The following is a 22726-nucleotide window of genomic DNA, read 5'->3' as shown; positions in this document are numbered from 1 at the left end:
TAAAAATAAATATTATTTGATTAAAATATATTTTTAAAGGTTATGTTTTTAGCGTTTTTATGAGAAGCGTACGGTAAAGGTTTATTCTTTAGCGGCGTTTGTGATAAAAGTGCCGCTAAAGGTTAGAGTCTTTAGCTACTTTTTGGAAGAAGCCGCTAAAGGTCTTGGTCTTTAGCGGCGTTTGTAGGAGAAGCGCGCTAAAGGTCTTGGTCTTTAGCGGCGTTTGTGGGAGAAGCACCGCCAAAGGTCATGGTCTTTAGCGGCGTTTGTGGGAAAAGCGTCGCCAGAGGTCTTGGTCTTTAGCGGCGTTTTTTCTAAAAACGCCGCTAAAGTTAGCGACGCTGTCATTAGCGGCATTTTTTGCGGCGCTTCTCTAAGCGACGCTAATACTTTTAGTGACGCTAAAAAGCGCCGCTAAAGGCCTAAAAAAGCGCCGCTAAAAACCTGTTTTGGTGTAGTGGCAATATCAGGAAAGAGCTGAAGAATCAAAGAAAACTGATAAATATAAGCAAAAGCATAATCTCCAATATACACATATATAAACCCAATGCATAGTAATTCAAAACAAGAGTACATGGGCAAAGGACAATACAAAAATGTAAAATTTTGTTGACTTGCTTCCGTAGCTAAAACCATACCTCAAAAACCATTATTTCAGCAGGATCACCATCTATTGACACATCCATATAAACTAGGGGATTCTTCTTCTTTGCCATCTTTGTTCACCAGATTCACAACTCAAGCCAGCATAACCAACAATCTAATCAAATAACAGGCAGCTAAAATCAGCAGATTAAAATTAATATTAGCTAACAAAGAAGAAAAACCTAACACTACTTCATCATTGAAATGAATATTGTCTAAATCTAGCTTGGATAAGAGAGCCAAAACCTCCTTCTCTTCCTGCATCAAGAGGATACAACCTATCAACACTGATTTGCGGACACGCTAAGAAAACAGATACTTAAGACATTAGCATTGTTCATTAAGCCATTCCTTTTTCTGCCAGACTTTACAACAGCCTGTGGTTGTATAGTTACAAGTATATATTACGCATCGAAAGATGGCACAATCAAGAAAAGAAACAAAACGGTGCCATTCATTTTTCTTTATAATTAATAAGACAATCCCTAAAGAAACAAACTACACTTACAGATATATACTGAATGACTTCTTCACTACCAACAATAGAAGCAGTTATGAGCTTTGCTGGCTCAACAGAATACTCAGCTCTAGCATTTTGGATTGCTCGAGTCTAGCACATAAATTATCAGAGGTTAACGATTTCCTTACCTTGGGTTGAAGAGTATTTGGTGGCAAATGTAGAGGAAAAAAGAAGAGTTCTATAAACTCACCAGAGCTTGAAAATTTTCAAATATTTTTACCAAATCAGTACTCCTGGGAAGAGAAGTTTGTGGCCAGGAAGATATTATAAGAGCTTCTCTCCGATTGGGAAGTGCCTGAAGATAAATAAAATAAAAGAAAAATCCACAGTTACATCTGCAGAAAACCTTAGGGGATGCCTAAAACAATAAAAGAAAAGAAAAAATATCATTTCTTGTATGAAGCACTATTCATGAATGCTGTAATGTGAACCTAAAATTCACTTAAGTACATGTGCATGTGCAAAGTCAGGTGTGCACATTAAATCTAGACTTGATAAGGTGCTCATAAACGGAAATTGTGTTCCAGCAGATTTTATCCAAACTTAATATTAACATGAATTATCAGATTCAAGAATATGGTAAACTAAATGAGTTTAAATTATAAAAATTATATTAACAAAAAGCGTGGTAAACACTACAAAGCCCACACCTGCCACAGTTCCTCAGTTACAAATGGCATGAATAGATGTAATAATTTCAGTATATTCTCGAAAACGTAGAGTAGAACTGTCTGAGCTACTAAAGCAACTGAATCATCTCCAGAGTGGTAAATGCGAGCTTTACTGGCTTCAATATACCCATGCAAAAAAAAACATAAATCCCAAGCATGGGTTGCAGATATAAAGACTACATATAACACAAAAATAACTACAGCTAATCAGAGTAAAAATTATACCAGTAGTTTTTTTGCAAAAAACATACAACCATGACAGGTATTTCATGTATGTGTCAACAGCACATACTGATCCAACTAACAATAGAATTCTAGTAATGATAAGAATAAAATAAACACACTATCCACCAAATGAATTTTATAACTTTAACCTTAAAAAAAGGGCATTATGTGCTATATAACAACAGCATAAACTTCATTACTTTTCAGTTTTCATGATCTGTAAATGGCATAAAATCCAGACCTTAATGGCATAAAACAATTATACTAGTAACTTTCATTTACAAAAAATTAAGTTACAGCCTATGCAATAATAATAGATTTCTTTTTTCTTCTGAGAGTAATAACAATAGTTACAAATGCAAGCATAACTCAGATTAATACTGTTGATAGTACAATCAATAAACACAGTGAATACTCCACCTATCCAATAATTAATAATATATATGTGCCATCGAAACAGTGTAAGTTCCCTTGCAATGCCATCTAAAGAAGCTAAACATATGTCACAATGCAACCAGTAGAAAATAACAAATCAACAAGACAAATGCTTAGAAATACAATGTAACACTAAATTTTGGACAAACCAAAGCAGGAATTGAGTTGAAAACATAACATGGAACAAAAATCAAAAGATGTTATGTAATTGCAGATCCAAATTTCAAATAAAAGATAGGAAACTACATTAAAGAAAACGGCTTTTTAAAGTGACCAAAACAGCAAACAAAATGCAAAATTCCAAAATCAAAGTCAAGATCTAAACATCCATACATCAAGATCCGAGACTTAAAACCAAAATTAAAACAGTATTAAAAAAGTTGGATCAAGCCTAGATCTTTAAAATGAAGACTGTTTTCGGGAAACCCACCAAAACCCAAAATTCAAAAATAAAAAATAGAAGAGGGAAGAGGGAAGAGACGAGGGTTGAGCTTACAAAGCAGTCATCATCAATGGTATAGATGTATTTCTTCTTGGAAACCATGTACCCAAAGCACCTACAAGTAGAATCCTTGAAAGAGATACAAGAAGCCTTAGTACCCAAAATGGACATTGAGCAAAGCAGAGCAGAGTAACGGATTCTCGCCGCGGGAGTGTTTTGACATGGGAAAATGGAACGCGCGTGGATACACTGGCATTGGGTATAAACAAAAGGGTGTTTTTTTGTTAAACGTTTGCGGCGGGGATAGCCATTGGAGAGCAGAAGAAGAAGGGGAAGTAGAGAAAACGATGAAGAAGGAATTCAAAACATCGTCGTCTGGTAGCGAGATGGAAAGCTGGGTTCCTTTGATAGGGTCAGGTGAAGAGGAAAGAGAGAAAGGGAGAGGGGAAAGGGTAATAGGAGAAAGGACTTGGTGAATAGAAAGGAAATGGGTATCAAAAGAAAGTTCAAACCATTGTCGGCCATAGGAAGATTAGGGATTTCACCGGGGAAAATTTGGGGTAAAATGGCACGTTTTTTTATAAGAACGCCGTAAAAAATTATTTTATTTTGAATAAAATAACTTTGTTTTGCTCTACTAAAAATTTTTATTTTATCTGTTAAAAATTATTAGTTAAGTGATTTTATAAAATATTTTTTATTATTTTATAAATTAAATTTTATAAAAATTAAGTACTCTCAAAATAAATATCATATATTTTAATAAGAAAAAATATTAAATGGTCGTAATTAATTATGAAGTTAGAATTATCCAATGTATCAAATTTCTATTAAAGATTGAGACGTTAATCATGATTTTATATTATTCATTTTGATCTAATCTCCATTTTATTAGAGATATTTCTTCCTAACTAAAATATAACTATTTTGCTAGATGTTCGATGTGGAATGATTTTAGTTTTTGTATTTCATTTTATTTGTTATAATTTGGTCCTATCCAAAATAAATAGTTACCTATCCATATCAATCATTACATTAATTTATTTATTTATCAATTTTTTAAATCTAATATTTAAATATATCAAACGGTTTAAACCATTTAATCTAAATTTAGATTAAATATTTTTAATTATAAAACATTAATTAATTGTATAAAATTTCATCATTTAACAAATCTAAAGTAATCATAATTTTAATATATTAAAATTAATATTATCTCTTTACAATTATATAAGAAATTATTTAATATATAAATTAAAAACACCAATAAATCTAAACCCTAAACCCCTAACCCCTATCTTTTAACCCTGAATCATAAAACATAAACCTTAAACCCTAACCCTTAACCCCTAACCCCTCTTTCACAATTATATAAGAACTTAATTAATATATAAATTAAAAAATACTAATTAATCTAAACCTTAAACCCTAACTCGACCCCGAATCTCTAAACCCTAAATCACTAACTCTTAACCTCTAACATCTAACCCCTAACCCCTAATCCTAAACCCTAAACCCTTAACCCTTAACCCCTAAACCTTATTTAATATATAAATTAAAAAACACTAATTAATCTAAACCCTAACCCAAATTCCTAACCCTTAACCCCTAAACCTTATTTAATATAAATTAAAACACACTAATTAATTTAACCCCTAACCCCAACCCCTAACCCATAAATCACAACCCTTAAACCAGAATCCTTAATCCATAATTCCTAATTCCATAATCTATAAACCTTAAAATTGTAACTCCTAAACCAGTCTTAAAAACTAAATTAACCATATACCCTAAACTATATATATTAAACCCTAAACTATAATGATAACTAATTAAATATTTCAAAATTAATACTATCGTATCTTTTACAATTATATATGAAATTATTTAATATATAAATTAAAATCAATCAGTCATGTACCCAAAAATTTTAAAATTATTTTAAATAATAGTATTTTAATTTTTCTATTTTTAACAAATATTTTCTATGATTTTATTTCAAATTATTTCTACATGTCATTATTTCAAATTTATCCATTTTTAACAAATATTCAATTAAAAATAAATTGAATTTTAATTAATATAAATAAACAAATTAAATAGTAAATAGACAGATAAAATGTTTTTGAAAAGCGCCGCTAAAGCTCTGAGCTATAGCGACGCTTTTTCAAAAACGCCGCTAAAGCCCTGAGCATTAGCGGCGCTTCTTGGAAAACGCCGTTAAAAGCCTGAGCATTAGCAGCGCTTTTTCAAAAACGTCGCTAAAGCCCCAAAATGTCAGATTGGGCTTAGGTTTTTTGCGGTGTTTTTCCAAAAAACGCCACTAATGCTCATTTTTAGCGGCGTTTTATGTAAAGCGTCACTAATGCTCGATTTTTTGCGGCGTTTTTTGTCCAAACGCCACTAAAAATGCCGCTAAAAGTCTGTTTTGGTGTAGTGATCCTATTTACATGCTACTTATAATCAAGCCAAAATAAGTAATTAGCTACCAAAAGAGTTGATAGATAGTGTGATCTCCGGAAATGATCCAATCGATAGCTTAAATTCGACAATCTACAGGAAGAAGACGAAACAAGGTAAGCTTACTTAAAGCTTAGTAAGTTTGTAAAAAATTAAACATCACATACCTGTCATTTTAAGCATACTACTTGAATTTAACATAAAACTAGAATTCCATGATTTGTTTAACATTTCCTAACATATCAAATGGTTAGTCATGTACATATAACATTAGTAAGATCTTAAGATTCATGTTTCACATGCCAATCCACAACCAATAGGAATTTAAATATTAATGCCATAATTTCATTTTGAAAAATGTTTTTAACTGTTTTCTTGGAGAACTATAGTAAACTAACTTTGGATACATGAGGGAAGTAAATGCTCACATGAGCTGATCAACACGACATTAACCATTACACAATGCTACTCACACAAGCTGTCGAGAATCTACAACAAATGTTAGATTCCAACCATCGGTATGGTATCCACCATCGGTACATAGTACCTGGAAATATATCACTGACACAGAGTTCCTAGAACTTTAACACTGGTATATAGTACCTGAAAATATATCACCGACACAGAGTGCATGGAACACCCTAATGACATGTCATTTATATCCTAATCATTCACTTAGCTCGCACAGGCCTTAACTCGTATTCCATAATCTTTTCATCTTTATACTATAATACCATGATCAACTTGATCACAAACATTCTATAGAATAACATATTTCAATTCAAACAAGAACAATTGTCATGTTTTACCATTCAAGCCTTTGTTTTCACTTTCAAACTTGCCTTAATTAACCATTCTCATTATATACACATATATGTTTAGAATTCAAAACATGAATAAGCATACAAATCTAATACAAACTTACCAAAACGAAGTAGCTACCAACACCAAACGAGGACTACTCAACAACTTTTCCTTTCCCGCGGTTATCGACTGGTTAATCCGTTTCTTGATCTATATATAATCATTTAGTTCAATTAACCCATTCAATACTTTAAAACATCTAAATTTATATATTTGACCCTTCAACAACATTTTACATTATTACCCTAAACTTTTATCTTTTATTCAATTTAATCCCTAAAACTGAAACTTTCGCATTTATCACAGTTAAACTAAATATAAGCTAGTCGAATTCTCTATAACCCTCATACAGCCCATAATTATTAAAATTTCATAATAATTTCATGCTAAATTTATTATTTTATCAAATTAGTCCTTAAACTTAAAACAATTCAAAATTGCTTTACAAATTAATCCAAACTTATCATCAAGCTTCAAACTAAACCATTAACAACAAAAAAGCTTCAAGAATAACCATGAGAAGTCTTAAAAACTTTGATAGAATCACAAATTAGTCCTTGGGCTAGATTAATTAAGCTACAACAATCTCAAAAATATAAAAATTAATAAAAACGAAATCAAACCAACTTATACGCAAAAGAAAATAGTTGGTTGAACCTTCAAGCTCACAAAAATGGTTTTTTTTTCTCTTTCAAATTTGGTGGGGATGAATTAAGGAAGATGACATGTTTGTCTTTCTTTTGTTTTTGTTTTATTTATTAATTTACTGATTTCCCTTTAATATTAACTAAAATTTCATAAATAATTACATCTTAATCTTCCTTTATAAAGTAATAAGGTTAAATTACCTTTTAAAACTCTCACTTTATGTTTATAAAACCATTAAGCACCTATAAACTTATAGTGATTAACTTTTGTAGCTTTTATGATTTAGTCCTCTTTTTGTTAATTAACTATCCAAAGGTTAAAATTATTGGGCTAAATTTTAATATGACACTCCAACAACTTTATAAATATTAAATAAATAAAATTTTCTAACTCACTGGTCAGAATTGTGGTCCTGAAACCACACTTTCTAACACCACTAAAAACGGGCTGTTACAACTCTCCCCCTTAAAGGAATTTTTGTCCTCGAAAATCTTACAAGAGAAAAAGTTTAAATTTTGCAATCTCATGGTTTCTTCGGGTTCCTAGAAGGCTTTCTGGATGCCATGACATTTCCATAGAACTTTTACTAAAGCTATTCATTTATTTCTCAACTCTTTAACTTATCGAGCCAGAATTTTAATCAGTTCCTCAATGTATGTCATATCAAGCTGTAACTTTATTTCAACCGTATAAATCACATGGGAAGGATCTGATTTGTACCGTCTCAACATCGATACATGAAATACATTATGAATCTTTTCGAGCTCTAACGGTAAAGCCAAACAGTATGCTACTAGAGACATTCTCTCGATAACCTCGTATGGACCAATAAGTCTCGGACTGAGTCTTCTTTTTCGGCCAAAACAAATAACTTTCTTCCAAGGTGATACTTTTAGGAATAATCCTTATTTCATTTCGACGACCTCGGTTTGCATGGGATGTCAAACTTCAATTCAACGTTCGTCTGTCTTTATTGGTGGGGTGATCACTAGGAGATCTTTACCTGGTCGGCTTAAGACCTCTTTATTACCTATTGTGGGTTCTAGATGATTTATCATCCTTACGGATTCCTACCCTTCCTTTCCCAATTCGCCTTTTATATTCTTTCTCCTCTCAACTCTTTCCATACTTAATCATCCTAATTTTATCTTGGCTTACGAACACGCCACAGTTCTGACACATACACTAATATTTTGCCCATTAGGTCTATCTACTCACAAGGCCTACTAAAAAGGTCCAGGAAAATTGGCATTCTTATCTGGGTTCATCTTTATTGTTTCCACCCCACCCGTAGGTTGCAATGTTGTTTGGATTACTTCATTGTATTTCACCTTAATCGCGGTATCTTGCTTTAGGGGTGAAACATACTTATTTATTGTAGACTGTTTTAGCCTATATTACCCAACAAACCATTATCTGGGTGACCGTACGAATTCATGATTCCTCTCACATGTCGATTCCCTACGAAACTAGCTATTTGGCTAATACTTCCATACTAGTTTTCCCTTAAAAAGGAATAGTCTTGATAGATATATCTACCACTCGATGTTTCCCTTCTTGGTAACTCTCTCTATTATTGGGTTCAAATTAACCCCTCATTTCCTTATAGACTGACGGATGTACTTTCAATCAACCACTAGTGTACAGAGTTCCTTGAGCATCCTCTGAAGATTATTGATGGTGGATCCTTATCTGCAATCCTCGGTTAAACCCTATTTTGTTTTCCTGTACACCAACCACCGCTGGTGTGTTATCTCCCGTGACTATATCTTGTTGGGTTACCATCTATATGCCCTACTTGCTTTCATAACCACTATTCTAGCAACCTTTTTCCCACTTCATTATGTTTTCCATTAATTGGCGGATTCTTTCGACCCATTGGCTATCTAGTGTGTGTCCGTACTTTCATTTTCCTTCTAACCATTTTTTCTTAGTTTGCAAAATTTCTAGCTTTTACCGTCCTAATTGTTCACCCATGTTTATTTCCCGTTGAACTATGGTCTTACTTGTCAAGTCTCATGTTTAATGTCCTGGTGGACTCCATTGGTTGTCATAGCCAAGCTATGGTTTTACACCTCGTAATCGTCATATTTATTGTCCCGACGGACTACCCGTGTTTAGTGCCTCGACGAACCCTCTATGATGTCGTAGCATCTTCCAGCTATGGTCTTACACAATGTAACCCCATGTTTACCAACTCGACAGACTACCAAAGGATGTCATAGCATCTTTCAACTATGGTATTAGTCCTATTTATCGTTTTGGCATACTTTCGTATAATGGCATAACGTTTTTCAACTATGGTCTTACTAATGTTTATGGTGGAACCAACACATGATGCCATAACATCTTTCAGCTATGGTCTTACTCATTTTAGGCGTATAGCCTCCGATCGGACTCATGTCCTAGGCATGATATTTTTTATTTACTTTTCTTATTGCATTCCATCTATTCCTCCATTTCACCATTCCTAACCTTGATACTCGAACACCGCAATCTCCCCTCTACAAGGCCCAGAATTTCAGATATCACAGCTTGACTTAGTAATACTATATGACGGTATCTAACAGAAATTCTCATTTCCTGGATCCTAACTTCATCTAAACCCTTATATAATTCTCTTTCATGTTCCATTATTAAAGCATGCGACATATGCTTTTCAAGATCAAACATAATGGACTCATAATCAATTCTTGAATGCTAAACTAGTATGGCAGATACTCATGTGCCTACAAAATCTTTAACTTACTCAACATTCCAAGGATGGAGTGCAAAAACTCACTTGACCTACTTTGCTTCCTCCTCCACTTACTTTCTCCGAACGCAAAAGCTTCTACTCCAACTCCTCGAATTTTCTACTTTGTTGACTAGTTCCTCATGATCATTGCTCCATGTAGAGCTTTCCATAACCATCGCTTCCTCGGAGCAACCAAGGAAGATGAAGAAGAAGAGAGAATTAAATAGAATTGAGAGGAATCCACCTGAGGATTCATTTATCAACTATTCTCGTATGGTCTTTAATCGTATAATATCCACTTCTTTGCAATCATTTTGTCTCCCACTAAGAGACCGGCTAGTTCTAATCCAACCAAACCGGACTTGGATCTCAACCATACCCAATTATATTCCTAAATTTTCCTAATTTTTCAATAGAGACCACCAGCTTATGGCCTCTTTCAATTTGACCTCCAAATTATTCCTAATTTTTTGGTTTAAAGAAAACCAGGTGTGACAATGGTAACACGTAAATCTAATCAATAATTGAAAATGTGTCCTTAAGATTAATTAAAAGAAATTATAACTAAGAATCAAGTGATTAAATTCATAGCTTTAAAATCATGGAAATATTAGTAATGAAACATAATTGAAGTTATTTGTATACAGTTGCGAACTTTGATGATGGTCATCTAAGAATTTCGTTGTCAAACCATGCTTGTAAGCTTTCAACAGGTTTCATGGGAAAACTTGACGTAAACTTAAGGTAAGAATGGTTCCTTCCTTAGCTTATTATTGCTTTATTTTGTTAAAATGTTGAATAAATAAATCCATATATATTATATTTTGAGCTTGAAAGATGTCAAATGATTCTTAACATGATATGATTGTTGTTGAATATTGAATTATTGATAAATTGATAAAATTGAATTAAGCACTTGTAAATCATAGTATGAGTTTTGTCAGGTATAATTGACATATCATAAGATAGTAATATTGTATTTTTGTTATGATTGCTTTGTGGGTTGCTTTATGCACTTGGGAGTTACTATTAGCACTTTGTGCTCAAGAGTTTGGTTGGTTTACTGTTTAGTGCTCCACACATACTCAGAGTTACTATTATTGCTATCATCCGCGCTTTACATGTATTTGGTGTGTGGGTTAGATCCATGTACCTCACCTTGACCTTGACTAGTGTTCACAAATAGGTGATTAAGTACTAAAATAAGTTTATCGATCATTGTTACCAAATCAAATCACTGTTAAGTATCGTGGTTACTGAATTGTTAATTGCACTTTTCACTGGTTTTTATTTCTGATTTGTGCAGTGAATTATACTAAATTATTGTATGTGTTATTGATCGCATTTACCGAATTAAATATCGTAAATGATCCATGAAATGGATCTGATTGTTAATGTTATATGTGCTATACTATGATTTGACCGAACCATCGCTAAACCCTGCTATTTGAATGGAGAATGATATTTGATTCACTGGATCATTCTTGAATGGCTTATTGAATGAGTGTCACGTTAGGTTAAATCGAAATGCACTGTTGAATCAAGTTCGTAAAGTGGAATTCTAATCATCAAGTTGAACTACGATAATTGCTTAGAGTTGAAGTGTTAGAAATTGTTGGGTAATAATATATAGGATTAGTAAATGATTTTATGACATGAATATTGAACAAGTACGTTATGCATGCTAGATGTTATTATGTTAAATCATGATAAAAGCTATGAGACCATGAATTAATGTCCATTTTAGTTTAATAAAATGACTAAGATTTAAATACATCAATAAATTATTGAACTTTAGGTCACATGATTATATTAATTATAATTTGAATTGGGCTTTAATTGTATGAGTTTCATAGAGTTATTGGTGAGAATTATAATACTCAATGTACTATTGTTCTTTTATATGCACAGATTAATCGAGCTGAATCAAGAATTCGAGAAGAATTGTATCAACAGAACAAAGTCACAATCATACCAATATGAACTTTTTCTTATCCTTTAGGGTAATTAAATTGATAGCTTTGGCATGTACATATTAGGTGTTTCCATAAAGTCGTTGGTATATGTATTGGCTATGTAGTTTAGTATGTAAATTAAGTACTTTTAGATTTGGTTGAAGGTGCTTTGATGTTATCTTCTTATTAGACTGTGGTGAAAAAGAATGGTTAACTAGTTGAAGCTAGATAGGAAACTTGTTGTTTAGGATGCATTTAAATACCATAAGATAGAGCCATTTAGGCCTTAATATTGTTGCCAAATGGGTTAGAGTACTTCCTAAGCAATTGTAGACCTTTCTTATAAGTCAAGAAACCTTAGACTGACCTAACTTGTGCATTTTTGCACATAAGTCTCAATACTTAGAAAGCATGACCTCCAAAGTCAATAGCTAAAATTTGAAAAACAGAGAGGCAAGTCTCAAGTAACGATACTGTAGTTTACTTTTAAAACGCAGTTAAATCGATCCAATGGGCCCCAGGATAGTTAAATTCCCCATGGGTTGACCATATTGAGACGTTGAAATGGTTAAACTTATAGATGATCATCAATCATCGATTGTGTCAATGAAGATGCCACTAGACATCAAATGTAACGTCGTCTAATCGAGACCGTCGTCGTCTCGGGTTAGGGGTGTTGCATGGACTTTATTGGATATGGTTTGTAGCATGATAAACAACTTCTAGTTACTAATGTCTTCGCAAATGCAACTGCCCAAAATTGATGTGTATGTATTAAATTTGGCTCCTAATAAGGCAGCCTCTAAAAGCTCTTATGAAACTCTCCTACAAGAAACAATCTCACAAAGCTCTTATGAAAGTAAATCCACAAAAAAATGCTATTAAGATCACAAAGAAAGAAAATCAGTCAACCCTAATGGTTATGTGTTTTATTTGTAATGGCCAATATTTTATATTGTAATCAATAAAGATTCAGTTTTGTTTTCACAAGCCATAAATAATGTTGAATCTGACAAGTGATTAAATTTCATGAAAGATGAGATGAAATATATGAAACAAAACAAAGTTTAGGATCTAATCAAATTGCCAAAAGTTCGAAATGAGTTAAATGCAAATGAATCTTAAAAGCAAATATGACTCAAATGAAAATATCAAATGATATAAAGCAGACTACTTGTTACCCAAGGTTATGCTAAGAAAGATGGGGTTGAGTATATAGACTTTTTCATTGTCTCTAAGAAAGACTCCTTAAAATTTATTATAGCATTAGTGACTCATTATGATTTAGAGTTACTTCAAATGGATGTGAAAATAGACTTTTTATATGGAGATACAGAGGAAGAGATTTATATGGACCAATTTAAAGGTTTCTCAATTGAAGGAAAATATCATATTAGGTGTAAACTTGGAGGAGACATGTAGTTTTCTTGGCAAGACTCAAAGGTTGAGCTTCGTCATATTCTTGTAGTTGTTGAATGATCCAACTAAGGGTTCTAGGACAAGGGTATATCAATAAGCAAAGCAGAAAAATTAGTTAGAAACATGATTCTTATCTTTGAATGGTAATTAACAATTAGAAACAATTGACATTTTAATAAACCAATCAATTTCAGAACTAGGCTTTTGGGAAATAGAGCATTCATCTAGATCATGTCAACCACTTTTAGATGCAGGTATGAAGAAATTAACCTTTAAGAGGGACCTTCTATCGACGCCGAAACCACCCAGACATCTCTTCATCATCGGAACATTCAAGCAATTCCAACTTTCTCTGACTGTCAGTGCATTTAGATCCATCATTTTGCATTACTGTTGACAGACTTTTGTTCTTTGCTTCCATCTCCAATGTCGACTCGCATTTCCCTGTGTTAAGTGACCAAGTAGTCCTACTTCTAGTAATGGGAAAATCAATGAACTTGGAATTCTCTGTCCTTGAATCTAAGCATTCTTCATCTTCATTATCTTCATGTACAAACCTCCATCTATCTGAATCTTTACTTTGCTTTCTGTCTCGCCTTGTGGATTTACCAATGCTGCCTTCAAATTCACCAGTGCATGTACCTGAAGCATTTGGCACCTTTGGCCGTTTGTGGTCACATTTCAAGCACACCATATTGCGTCTAAAGTTAATATAGTTGCACCTGTATAATGCCAAACATTCAAATTTTCCATAACATAATAAACAAGGCTGTTATATTTCAGTTTTGGAGAATTCAAGGGAAATTGAATGCAAAAGAAAACTCACGATTCACATTCCCATTCCCCGGGATTGAGATGTCGTTTTGGGGGATTCTCTTTGCATTGCAGACATCTTGTATTCTTTGCAAAATTCAAGAAGTTGCATCTGTAAGAATTGGAAGTCTCCATCAGGAATGCACCATTAGAAACTCAAAAGAAACTAAAGAATCAGAACCTTTCACATATCCAATCTCCCTTCTTTAATGGCAGATGATCCTGATCCTCCCGCAGTTGCCTCAGTCTTTCTTCGAATAAACCATCACAACGTAAGCACTTAATATTTCTTGCAAAATTTAGGAAGTTGCATCTGCCAAATGGAAAGCAAAGCAAATTAGATTCACAATGCACAAACACTTCGAGAATCAAATTTCCAAATCACTATAACATTAGGCTGTCAAACTACTTGGGACAAAGCCAATCGCCTGGCTTCATTGGAACTTTTATGTGTCCTTGTGTACTTGAATGATCATGCAGTGAAGCATCCCCTCTTGAGGGCGCTGTATTCGGCATGTCAGCTTGTTGATCTTTGCTGCCATAATCAACCATTTCTTTCAGCAGTGCTCGAACTGATTCTTTAACTGATTTGTTTTGACATGGCTTGTTCTCTACAGAACTGGTGATTGAGTCCAGACCGTATGTCAATAAAATGCGCATCACATCCACGGTCCTCCCACCTTGATCTTCACGTGCCTTCACATAAGCCCTATCACAGCTTCCTCTCAAATTGCATGAGCTGCAAACCTGCAAAGAGAAAATAAAAGAACAATAATCAGGAAAAAGAAAAACTGAAAATATCTGTTTCGCTGGCCACATCAACTATAGGCATTAACAAAAGAGAAGAGCCCTAATACATACATTTCCTTCATCAATGCCCACATGAGCTCTTAAGCGCTTCCCAGAATTGACAACTTTCCTATCTAGGCTTGGGCATCCACATCCTACTATGACCTGAATATCTTTCCTTGAGAAATACCTGGAAGCAAAAAGACTATTCAGAAACACAAAACAGTTCTCAGGGGAAAAACTCTTAAACAACATAGTGGTCGAAGCAAGTCAATTCCCGACGAACGTTAAGAAAAAAGAAAAAGAAAAGAAGAGATTTTAACTGAAAGGAATATTATCAAACAGGTTATATGCACCCAAACCTAAAGAAAGAAAATAGATGAAATAGTCATTACTGAAAATCCTCCATTACCTTATAAGACTAAAGCGATCCCTAGCAAAATTAAGGCACGCAGTGCGGATACTATTGGCTTCTTTGGAACCCAATTGGCCATTTTCAAAAGGGTTTCCATCTCCATCGAAATAGCCTCTCCTCAACAAGCATTCCATCAAATCCACCCACTCCTGCCACGGATGTGAAATCTGAACCGCTGATTCATTCCGCTTCGTGGGTCTCTCATGATCAAAGGGCACATCCATTCCCGACGGTGATTGGGCAGCGTGGGAACTGGGTTTTGGAGGATGGAGCTCAGCGAGCTCATTAAGAACGACATCAAACTTTGAATTGGAATGTAGGGTTCTGGTAAAGTTGTGAACATATGAATTGGTTACGAGAGGGAAGCCAAAGTTCTGGAAATGGATTTTGAGAGCAGTGTACATAAATTCATTATAGCTGCTTCTAAAAAGCTTCTTCATCTAAGAAAGTTGGTTTCGAGGTTTCTTTTTCGGCGGAAAATTTCTCTGTACAACGGTCATTTGAGCTTTAATACACATAAAACAGCAACACTCCCGCCTCAATATTTTTTTTTTATATTTAATAGTTATATGATTAAATTTGGTTAATTTAATAGAATATGCTCAAAAAATAAAAGATTTGAGAAATTAAGTTGATTTCTCAAAATATTTTTTCATCTATGTGGATTTTGAAGAGAGAAAAGAAAACGCGTCCGGTAGGGCGTGTTTTCACTTTGGTAATTTTTTTTTCTTTTTTTGTGGTTAAAAATTAAAAGTTTGTGGATTTATTTTTGTTCGTGTTTGAGATAAACATGATTATAGTTTTAAGGAAGGTTTGAATTTACAGTGGTGCCATGGAGCTAGGTGATCTATAAATTTCATATGTCATGTGAGTATGAAGCCATCACCTGAGAAGTCGGATCGTTTTGTAACTCGAGATATAAATTGACGGTGATTATATGGTCTGGGGTTGAAGTGTAATTAGGGTTTCAAGTTTACAAATGTTATGTTGTCAAGGGATGGAACATAAATGGGGCCGCAGTTGATAGTGGTTATGCGGGCACGACAATAAGCTCTTCTTATCAGAAGATCACGCTTTATAAAACTCAAATACAAATACGAGAAATAAAAACACTGTGGCATTTTAGTATAATCAAGTAATGTGCCATATCCATCACCACTGAAGGTGATGACCCCGTTATTATAATATGTCACAGCCTTTGATGGAGATAGACAACACGAATTACTTGATTATACCGAAATGCCCCTTATGTTTTCCTTTCTCACACTTGTGTATTGGTTTTATGAAGTATGCTCCTTTTATGAGGAGAAACTCGTTGTGGTGCTCACATTAGCACCGCCAACTACAACCCTAATTATGCACCATCCTTTGACAACATAACCCTTATAAACTTGAAGCCTTATTTATACTTCAACCCGAGATGATATAATCACCGTCAACTTCGACCTCGAGTTGCAAAGCGATCCCTGCTTCTCAAGTGATGGCTTCATACTCACACGGCAAGTAAAATTTGTGGGTTACCGAGCTCCATAAAATCACCGTGAACCCAAACACAAATTAAAACTATGACTATATCTCCCTCAAAACGAGAGAGAAATAAATCTTTAAACCTGAAAATTTCAACATGCAAGAAAAAGAAAAAAAAAACATTTTAGAGGAGACTGAGATGTGGGTGAGTAGGGGATGAAGAAGGAGTATTTATATAGGGGATGGGGTGGCATATAAAGGGAAAAAATTATCCCGAGAATCCCAGGTTGCAAGGCTCAGAAGAAACCAAGCCAACTTGATTGCTTCTGAGCCCTACAACTTGGGATTCCTGAGATAAACTTGATTGGGGAAAATGTAAAAGTCACGACCTTAATGACTTTAATGTGTACACACAACTCAAGAGCATCGAGGAAAAGAGCTAATGACTATATGGTAACTCATGCAGTGGAAACACAAACTTATTCGTTTATTCATTAATTTTTTTTTTGTAAAATGTAACTTAATATTAATTATTGAAGTAAGATACATTACAATACGCAAGCCAAATTTTTAATCTTTTTTCGAACCTTCTGAGAAATTCTTTGCTTTTTGAAAATATTGTACTTAACAAATGGACGGAGAAAAACTTAAATAGAAAAGTAAATAAATGATTGTAAATTTTAAACTCATAATATGATTGTGTACAAATCAAACCAATTTAATAATTTTGTTTCGGGTACTGTAAATAAGTGTACATTTAGTATGTAAAACAAAGTATAGAAAAAATACAAATTACAAAATAACATAATCATCGGCGTCTCAAATGTGTGCCACAATCGGGTGGGCGTCAGGCACACTTAGGGTTTCGTCTCACTATTTGGGTTGCTGGCTCCACATCGACTTCATCTTCATCTTGACATGCACGTTGGGGTTGATCGCCACAATCATTTCCTTCGTTTTTCATTGATTGCGATTGTGTTCTAGTCGCCCATAGTACATCCCCCTATTTGAGTCAGCGATTGTGATGATGACCTACCTCAGTAGAACAATAATTCTAGGGTGTTTGTGACACTATCGGCGGACCACCATATGGTGTTGCATGCCCGATTGCGTATATAAGGTGGGAATTATTGGCAATATCAGATGTGTTAGTGTTTTTGGCAGGATCGGCATATAATATAATACGGTGGGTGGCAATCGTGCAAAATATATCCCTAAAAAAGATGTTGATGCAAGGAATGATTGCGCGTGCTGTAGCGCTTGTGTAAAATAAATCGGTGCTGAATGTATTGATGTAGGCAATGATTGTGTGTGCTGTGGTACTTGTGTAAAATAAACCAGTGCTTAATATGTTGATGCAGGGAATGATTATGCGTGTTGTGGTGCTTGTGTAAAATAAATCAGAGCTGATGGTGTTGATGGGGGGAATGAGTTTGCGTGTTGTGATTCTTGTAACAAAAAAATTAGGTTAGAACCAAAAATAAATGAACCATACTGACCGGGAGGTTGCACGAAAATCGGGTTTGCCGGTGGAGGTAGATCAGATGTTGATCCTGGCGTAACATCTTCTCCTAACCTAGGATTGATGGGCCCTCATCTTGGCCTCCAACAACGATGTTGCTTACTCCTTTCTTTAGCTGCTAGTAGATACAACTTGCCGTTATGCCTGAACCAATCCATGTAATCTAGATATGTCGGTAACTCTGGTGTGAGAAATGGTTCACGTGTTGGCAAGTAATCGTATCTACACTGCCACATCTCGATATACTTCTTGTGGAATGTTGGCCACATCTCAAAGCATACCATAATTAAGACCATATAAAGCATAGTAACTTAAGTCACCTACAATCCAAAACAAACCACAACCCTAAAAAGCACAAGAACTACCAACATCAGTAAATAGTGTGACCCGAAGATTCGATCCGTCCAAAAGTTAGCAATAACGATCTACAATACACAAAAATGTATAAGCTTATAGCGCTTAGTAAGAACATAGTTAATCTTTTAACTTAACAACAATTGAATGCAACTCATATTTTACTCGATTTGAAGTTATCAGAGCGTAAATAGGGGCACGTATGTGCAATTCAGGGGTACCGAAGTACAAACAGCGACACGTACCTGCAATTCAAGGGTACTGAAGTACAAACAGGGACACATATGTGTAATTCAGGGGTACTGAAATACAAACAGGGGCATGTATGTGCAATTCAGGGAATAATTAAGTATAAGAAATTAATTACATAACTATATTGTAAACATACAAATAGAAATTCAATTACGTATAGAAATGCTATGAACTTACTTGACAACTAGAGCGTAAAAGTACGATCAAGCTAATCCGTGACTTTCGCCTTTCCTCGGTTTAGATCCGATTGAGATTTTTTTTGATCTAAATAAATAATTATATTCAATTAAGTGTTTCAATCAGTCTTAAACATTCAATTCAATCTATAATCCATATTTATACATAATTAAATTTTGCCCCTAACATTTTAACCTTTTTACAATTTAGTCCTTAAACTCATAAATTGAAATCTAAGCATTCTCATCACTAACTCATGCTAGCCAAATTTATTATGAACCCATATATACTTATACAAATCATTGTTTCACAATTTAACCATGATATTTTACTACTTTTACAAATAAGTCCCTAAATGACATTTTGATCAAAAATCACTTTACAAAACTTGTTTATTTATCTACAAGGACTCATAATCTTTCATTAAAATTCATAAATCATGCAAGAAAATTCATGGTAAAACCCTACACCTTTAACAATTTTGTAAATTAGTCCATAGGCTAGATAGATTAAGCTACCACGACTCTGAAAACATAAAAATCATTAAAAAAGGGCTTGAAAACCTACCTTGCATGAAGGATTTTCCATACCCAAAAGGTTCCCCCCTCTTAACAATGAATTTTCAATGCTTTTAAGGTTATCAACAAAGAAGATGACATCCATCTGCTTTTAATTTACATAACATTTTAATTTAATTGTTCGTTTACCAAAATAGCCTTTAAAGACTTTATAAATTTCAATAAAACCTTTCCATATAATTCCACTAACTATTATATTTTTTTAATTATCATCTAAATCATTTCACTTTAAATTTCTATAGCTAATTGATACTTTTAACTACTAGAACACTACTTTTACAATTTAGTTCTTTTCACTTAATTAAGCATGCAAAGGTCAAAATTTCTTAACGAAATTTTTATACGACTCTACTAACATGCAGTAGAAATTAAAATAATAATAAAATAAATATTTATTCAACAGATTTGTGGTCCCGAAACCACTGTTTCGATTTCACTAAAAACGGGCTGTTACACATTACGTACACCCAAACTAGCACATCACTTGGTCAGATTCGTGCATCTCCACCGTTGCAAAAATGACCAATGGCACTTTGGTGTGCTAGATGTTTTGATTGGCCAAAAATTTGACTGGGATGCATTCTTGAATCCTCGGATCCATATATGGCATTCATACAAACTGGAGTACAAATTTGTAATTTTTAGCACGTGCTTAATATTTAATTTCAAGTGCTACAATAAATATTATATAACTTTGAAATTGATAACCTAACCTCGCCTTCGGTTTATTGATTTAAAGCTAGTCAAATCCTTGAGCTCGGTCGGTATACCGTTGTGTCTCGCAGGGTTGTTCCATCTATTCAAATAATATGTTATTTCAAAATTACAACAATGAAAAATAAAAACAGTAATGATATTATCAAATGAATTTTTCCATATTATGAATGAGAATTCGTAAGGGAGTTCCATTCGGGGGCGTAAAAATGGTAGTCGATACTATGCCCACGATCGAAGAAGGAGCATGCAACCATTGGTATTAGCTTTTTTGAGTATCGCCGCTCAACACATTTCTCGGTACAATGTCTCAAGCACCACTAATTCCTAACTAAATCTTCCCGCTTCTTTCAAGTCGACTAGTAATAGTAGCCACGTTAAGTGTACCAGATTGCGAGATTTATTTGGCATTAGCAGACCCCTGATCAACCACAATATGAATGTGCATGCAAATCGTTCTTTTTCAACGTCACTAGCAGAAGCCTTAATAGTTTGGAAGTTGTCCTCAAACCATCTCATCTCGATCTAGCTACCCTTAAACTTGTTCAGCACCTTCCCTAGTAGTTGCTCGCATGTTGCACTCCAATCAACACTAATAAATGGCCCTGTAACAACTTCCCTATCGAATCGTAGACCGAGTTTTAAACTAACGTCCTCGAGTGTAATTGTACATTTGCCGCAGGGAAGATGAAATGTATGCATTTCCAATCTTCATCTTTCAACCAAAGCACTGATAAGTGGGGGGATCCAATTTAGTCCCCTCTGTAATGACCTAAATTCAATGTTATCGGAACAGTGGTTTCGTAACCACAAAATCGATTTAAAGAGAAATTTATTTTAATATTTTTTGCATGAATATTGATATGATAGGAAAATCGTATGAAAATATCGATAGAAAAATTTTACCGATTTAGTGGTTAGTTAGAAAAAGAAATTGTTGAAGAAATTGGGTAAAAACAAGGTATCGAGACCTCAATCTTGTAAAACCGAGTCGGAAATATTTTTATAAATATTTATGAAATGTTAGTAATATGGTATTAAAATTTCGTTAGAAAATTTTAATGTTTGGGTAGTCAATTAAGTGAAAAGGACTAAATTGAAAAATGTGTAAAAGTTACTAGAAGGATTAAATAGCTCAATTGTTAAATGAGGAGGGACATAAATTGTAAATAAGCCCAAAAGGAGATATTTTGGGTGGCATAAGCTGGAAAAAATTAGGAGAATTAGTGAAATGAGGGTAAAATGGGAAAGTAACAAATTTTACTAACATAAAAATGGGACCAAATTGGAATATCTAGAATTCTCTTTATTTTTCTGCATTCTCATCAGCCAAAAATGTCCTAAGGGTTTATTCAAGCTGGTTTTTCATAATTTTTGCACCAAGTGAGTTAATCCTTGCCTTTTTCTTGTAATTTTTGTGTTTCTAAGACTTTTACAACTAGGTCCTATTACTAAATTTATTAGTTTTTGATTTTATGAATGAAATTGAAAGTTGCTATGAATATGTGCTGGAATTTTATGATGAAATAGCATGAAATTGAAGCTTTAATTTGTTTATGAGATGATTTTATTAGGTAATTTCAATAGAAATTGATTTGTAGGACTTAATTGTGAAAAAGTTTGGAATTAAAGTCTAGTGCTAAAATTCTGATTTCCAAAGGTTATAAAATAGTTTAAAGTGATATAATAAAGTTTTAATTGAGAAAAATCAGCTCAATTGAGAGGTTAATTGAGCAGGGATGAAATTATCATTTATTGAAAGCCTAGGGGGAAAATGGTAATTAACATCATGCACTAAAACAGTTTTGAATAGCAGCAGTAGGTTAACTTTGAAAAGTCACCAAAAATTGTAGAAATTGAATTAGAGGATGAATAAAATATGAAATTAAATCTTATTGAGTCTAGTTTCTTATAAAAGAAACGATGTAAGCAATGGAATTCTAAATCATGAGATATAATAGATTTTGTGAGATAAGATCAGAATGAATTCGGGTTCCCTGTTCTGAATTTAGAAAATCATTAAAAATTATACAAAAATTATTATGAGTTATAATTTATATGGTTAGAATCCTTAATGAGTATATTTTCAGAATAAACAAATGGAAACATCATCTGAATTATGTACAATGAGATAATTAATTTTTAGTGAAGAGGGGTCGGAACTGTCAAATAGTGAAACAAAGGAAACTTTAAAGAATAAACTGTTCTTATTGGCTAAACCAAAAATTCTAAAAGTTTTATGGTAAGAATATATGTGAGTCTAGTTTCAGGGAAAATTAGCGGATCTTAATTTGGAGTTCCGTAGCTCAAGATATAAATAATTTAGTGACTATGACTCAGTGAGACAGCTTTGAATGCACTATAAATAATAATGGAATTATTGAGAATGTTACATATGAAAATGAAATGTATTAGATTAATGATTATATTTATTTATTTAGATCCAGAAAATTCAAGTACGAAGCTAAATCGAGGAAAAGAAAAAGTTCGGGATTAGTAGATTTTTGTTTACGAACAAGTATCGAGGTAAGTTCGTGTAACTTGAATTATATTCTTAAATGCCTGAAATGTTTGTTATTGATGTGAATATGATTTGAATGTTCATTGTATGAAAATTGATGAAA

General features: G+C 33.6%; 2 protein-coding genes across 2 annotated transcripts; both read right to left on the bottom strand.

Moving 5' to 3' along the window:
• Positions 1-478: 478 nt before the first annotated feature.
• Positions 479-3109, bottom strand: LOC105785643 (valine--tRNA ligase, chloroplastic/mitochondrial 2). The gene is made up of 5 exons (XM_052635104.1): positions 3058-3109; positions 1816-2039; positions 1356-1460; positions 1154-1255; positions 479-903 (listed from the first exon to the last, which is right to left on the bottom strand). The coding sequence occupies exons 1-5, from the start codon at positions 3107-3109 to the stop codon at positions 739-741; spliced, it is 648 nt and encodes a 215-aa protein (XP_052491064.1). The 3' UTR covers positions 479-738.
• A 10023-nt stretch (positions 3110-13132) lies between these two features.
• Positions 13133-15564, bottom strand: LOC105785642 (zinc finger protein VAR3, chloroplastic). The gene is made up of 6 exons (XM_012611758.2): positions 15036-15564; positions 14696-14813; positions 14244-14581; positions 14016-14147; positions 13848-13946; positions 13133-13743 (listed from the first exon to the last, which is right to left on the bottom strand). Exons 1-6 carry the CDS (start codon positions 15476-15478, stop codon positions 13308-13310), a joined length of 1566 nt encoding a protein of 521 aa, XP_012467212.1. The 5' UTR covers positions 15479-15564; the 3' UTR covers positions 13133-13307.
• Between the last annotated feature and the right edge of the window lie 7162 nt (positions 15565-22726).

Source organism: Gossypium raimondii, chromosome 1 (assembly GCF_025698545.1).
Source record: "Gossypium raimondii isolate GPD5lz chromosome 1, ASM2569854v1, whole genome shotgun sequence".
NCBI lineage: Eukaryota > Viridiplantae > Streptophyta > Magnoliopsida > Malvales > Malvaceae > Gossypium > Gossypium raimondii.
Note: the sequence above shows the minus strand (reverse complement) of the source record. Positions and strands in the feature narration are given on the sequence as shown.

Coding starts and splice junctions, on each gene's coding strand:
- LOC105785643 (XM_052635104.1), bottom strand. CDS start 3,109: ATGTCCATTTTGGGTACTAAGGCTTCTTGTATCTCTTTCAAGGATTCT. Junction 1,256..1,355: donor TTGAAAATTTTCAAGCTCTG/GTGAGTTTATAG, acceptor TTTATGTGCTAG/ACTCGAGCAATCCAAAATGC. Junction 904..1,153: donor AAGTCATTCAGTATATATCT/GTAAGTGTAGTT, acceptor CTCTTGATGCAG/GAAGAGAAGGAGGTTTTGGC.
- LOC105785642 (XM_012611758.2), bottom strand. CDS start 15,478: ATGAAGAAGCTTTTTAGAAGCAGCTATAATGAATTTATGTACACTGCT. Junction 14,814..15,035: donor GATCGCTTTAGTCTTATAAG/GTAATGGAGGAT, acceptor TTTTGCTTCCAG/GTATTTCTCAAGGAAAGATA. Junction 14,582..14,695: donor TGGGCATTGATGAAGGAAAT/GTATGTATTAGG, acceptor TTCTCTTTGCAG/GTTTGCAGCTCATGCAATTT.